The 4,104-nt window shown below is 37.8% G+C and overlaps 1 protein-coding gene across 1 annotated transcript; it reads left to right on the forward strand.

Annotated features, from left to right (window-relative positions):
- The first annotated feature begins 1,430 nt into the window (after positions 1-1,430).
- Positions 1,431-3,840, forward strand: LOC102805215 (uncharacterized). The gene is made up of 3 exons (XM_006812654.3): positions 1,431-1,547; positions 2,428-3,123; positions 3,246-3,840. Exons 2-3 carry the CDS (start codon positions 2,456-2,458, stop codon positions 3,379-3,381), a joined length of 804 nt encoding a protein of 267 aa, XP_006812717.1. The 5' UTR covers positions 1,431-1,547; positions 2,428-2,455; the 3' UTR covers positions 3,382-3,840.
- Positions 3,841-4,104: the final 264 nt, after the last annotated feature.

Consider the following 4,104-nt stretch of genomic DNA (forward strand, 5'->3'; position numbering starts at 1 on the left):
CCGTCGAACCAAGACTGCTGTTAACTTACAAATGTTATCAAAAATATGCCGAATCTTTATGCCAAGCCACCGATGGTTTGGTAACATCATATATATTCCGTAATACCTACCCAGCAGGATTAAAAAAATAACAGAAATGTACAAAATACCCCAGCCAAAAATGACCGTACAACAATCTCTCCGCTCTATTAACGTTACACAAACACGCAACCCCCAAATGTGAGGTGAAACAAGACGCTTGATTTGTTGGTAAACAGGGCCCGTGTAATAGAAAAGGTGTGTGTTTACAATGGTTAAACACTGCGAGAGGGTCCGGCAATGAGAACGGAGAGTAGTTATATTGTCATATGTTTTGTTCAACATTTGTGTACTTTGTAACATTTTACAACATTTGTAACTCGATGTTCTGTGAACTCTTAAGAGAGTTTACGAGTTTGTGAGGACAGTTCGTATCTGTTCCTGTAATTAGCGCCATAAAACGTCAGGAAAGATAGAAGTGATTTCAGTGTCTGGAAACGTCACCTGGCACTAAAGTATGAAAATATATACAAACACTGCACCTCTTTCAGCTTTTCAGCAACCCTTGGTAAATACCCCCTCCACTTATATCCACCGAGTAACGACAATTTTTCAGCTGACCATTTATACATGGGCATTAATTAGCGCCCTCTCTGATTCTGGCTAGTAAACTCTGTTACAATAAAGTAACTAACATAATGCTTCGAATAAACAGAAACATCCACCATAAAATCCCGAATGGAGTATGGTGTACACAATTTAGTTTTTGAAACTGAAATAAGAAAGCTTCTAAAATAAGTATCTAAGTAAGACAGTAAGCCACAAGACATGACACAAATGTTATTGTTTTTATTACAATTGGAAATTTAGGAAAATAAAAAAGGATCATTACGATGTATGTGTAACGTACTTGATCATAAAAATGTAAGAGCCAGGGATGATACCACTAATCAATTTAAATGCCTAGCAAGAACCAATGAAATTTTTTAAATTTGTTTTTTCTCATGTGTTCCCTGTTTGAGGGCGTAATCACCTGGGTCAAAGGTGAGACCAACATGTGGTCTTTTGTTTACTACTTAGCGGCTGTGTACCTGTGGGTTTATTCTGTGTGTATTTGGATGTTCTAATCTTGGTGTTTTTCCAGTGATTTCTTTAGGTGCAATCTAAATACAGTAGGTGTGTCTTGTTTACCTGAGATTTGTAAGAGTTTGAGCTGGCCAACATGTTAGTTTTTTTCATATGGTTGATTACTGGCATGTTGATTTCCCATTTTTGAGCCATATTTTCAACTTTCTTCGTCATTTTCATATAGCAATCTCGTCATATGTTAATATTGTCGTCCATGAAAATTCAATTAGTGGTATGAGCCCTACAATGCACTATGAATCAAAAACCATATATCGCGCATGAGCAGTGACGTAGGAATAACCCTACTTCCGTTTCGAGGTCGACAAGACGGCTACATTAGCAGCGAGTGACGAAAACGTGACGTATTGCATTTTTGGTGTTTACTCTGTACAGGTGACCAGGTTAGTAGACATACTATTGTCGCGGTTCTGGGATAACACACACTGTCACACACGACGCATGCATGAAGCCCGGGCACAAACCCGGTGTGGCGAGTTCCCCGAATACATGCACAATCATTCATTCATTCATTCATTCATTCATTCAGCACATCGACTGTGATTTAAACCAACCCGTTACATAGTCGTGCTTCCAGGCTTATGCGACGCCACGTTCAACAGCATACGCATTTGCATTATACAATAATCAACCCTTCTACGTGATTTAACGACCATGGTTGACATACCCGACAAACCAAGTAGATTCGCGTACGAGAACTCAAAATGTTGCACAACACTGTCTTTTCGTTGCTTGGTGGCGCTCGTCGTGAAACTGGCAGGATATTTAGATTACTTTTAATTTCTGTCACGTATTTCGATGGTCTTATTTCTCTGAATAAGTAGGAAATCATATTTCCTCTACTGCATTGTGAGCCATCTGCTAGTATATGGAAAATATTATCCATTGGCGTAATAAGAGGCGTGTAGTAATTCATGAATAATACGGGAGAACGATTTGTTATACACTACAATACAGGCAAGATGACAAAATTAGTAAACATCCGCCCGCATTTGTTCAAAGTAGATCCTGATTATTATTTTAGTATTAAAATTCGTTGCAATCTCTTGCACCGTGTGTGTAAATTTCTGTTATATTGTTATATTTGTCACAATTTAGTCACTTAATTTGAAGGATTGTTGGTATCAAAACATCACCTATCTCTTCTATAAATGACACGTTTGACCTATATGTGACACTGTCTTCATATGATATATGATTGCAGTCAGCTTGAGTGACACGTGACATTAATGATTATCAATCATTCGGTTTTGTTTATATCAGATTACCCAATACCTGTTTGGTATTTGGAATGGACCACTGGAAATGGAGACTTCTCTCAATAATCCTGGTCATGTTACTCATCATCAAGATCGTATTCGCCATTATCCAAGTCGTCATCTTTGTGGGTTGCATGATAACGGACGGTGCCACAACTGTGAACTGTCGAAACTTTACTCTTATTCCGTACCGCGTGTATATAGTACCTATCGCCCCGGCGTCCACCGTATTTGTAGGAGCACTGTGGATCGTCGTCACTTTACAGCTGGAGCAGTCATTTCCGACTTTCCACGACACTCGTCGGATATTGACGAAAAAGCTTTTCTTTTATAAAGACAGTTTTATCGTCACGTGTCTCATCGTCTATTACATCATAGTCTTCTGTAGCGACCCAACTCGGCCAGGAGCCTCGGACTATATTGTACTGCCTGTAGAACTTCTGATCACCACGATGTTAATGTACGTCCTAAACTTCAGAAGAGCGCCCTCTATGGAAGATAAGACTAATTATCGAGGCGTGTATGGTATTTACGTAACAATACTAGTTTCGTGGGCCGCTCACAACTTCTTTCATGTTTTAGAAGATACTATATACGTTGGTTTAAATATTTACACATTTTCAGGGAAGAAAATCCTTCATCACCAAAAAGCCTGGTTTTCCATAAATCTGTTATTTCTGGTCATTGCAGGCACATTCAGGTAATGCACGTTATTTTAAATAATATGGCCGACTGGGGCTGCTTTATTTTCGGTTAGTCATCTTGTCATGTCGTATTTTAATAAATGTAACTGACACTGCTCTTATTCTTTGTGAATTACAGATATCTCTTGGGAAATTTTTATCTTAGAAAGTTATCCTGTTGTCTGAAAAACAAAGAATATCTCATTTTGAGAGACGAAGACGACGATTTGCGTCTGCCGTATATTCCTTACGCTGACATTAATGACGTGTTATAGTACATTTGAATGACGCTCTGCTATAGTTATGTGAAAATGTAATTTGAAAAATGAATGAAAATCTAATAATTGAGTCCATTTCATTGTGTATATTCAGTCCGTGCTACTAGGGCGCAGGACTGTCTTGAATTTCATGATATGACTAACAGGCATCATGACTGACTTTTGGTAAACACAAATGGCCGCCGAGATCTCGCTGAGATAATTACCATGGTTACATAGATCGGGAGAGCAGTTAACGAGATGACGTAATTGAATACTATTTGAAAGATAAAACAAGTCTCGTGACACGTTCGCTCTTAACGCGATCAATTATAAGTTTTATTCATTATAATTATGAGTATTTTTTGAATTCGCTAATTTTGTTTTGTTCATATTGTTCGTGTTTTTTCTGTACATATCCTGTGTATTTTAGTTATTTAGATATATGTGTACAATAAAGTAAAAAAAAAAAGACAATTTTGCTTTCTGGCATGGGATGAAAAAGTAATATTACATTGTTAATATTAACGTGGTATTGTTCAGCAAGTCTTTGTCAAACACGTATTGTCTTTTGTATTGTTGACGCAAGATACCGCATGACTACCAAGGCGATGTACATAATATTGACCGACAAGTATGAGATATGGCTCCGTGAAAATGCATTCCTTCAAACAAGATGGCCGCCAGTCAATTATTTTAGATTCTATGGTGACAAAAATACACGTGCATTTGTCTGATATG

This window comes from Saccoglossus kowalevskii, chromosome 4 (assembly GCF_978046115.1).
Source record: "Saccoglossus kowalevskii chromosome 4, keSacKowa6.1, whole genome shotgun sequence".
Lineage (NCBI taxonomy): Eukaryota > Metazoa > Hemichordata > Enteropneusta > Harrimaniidae > Saccoglossus > Saccoglossus kowalevskii.

Bases quoted from the DNA above. Each gene is read 5' to 3' on its own strand.
- LOC102805215 (XM_006812654.3), top strand. From the start codon at position 2,456: ATGGACCACTGGAAATGGAGACTTCTCTCAATAATCCTGGTCATGTTA. The intron at 3,124-3,245 runs GTAATGCACGTT...TGTGAATTACAG, and splicing joins GTCATTGCAGGCACATTCAG to ATATCTCTTGGGAAATTTTT.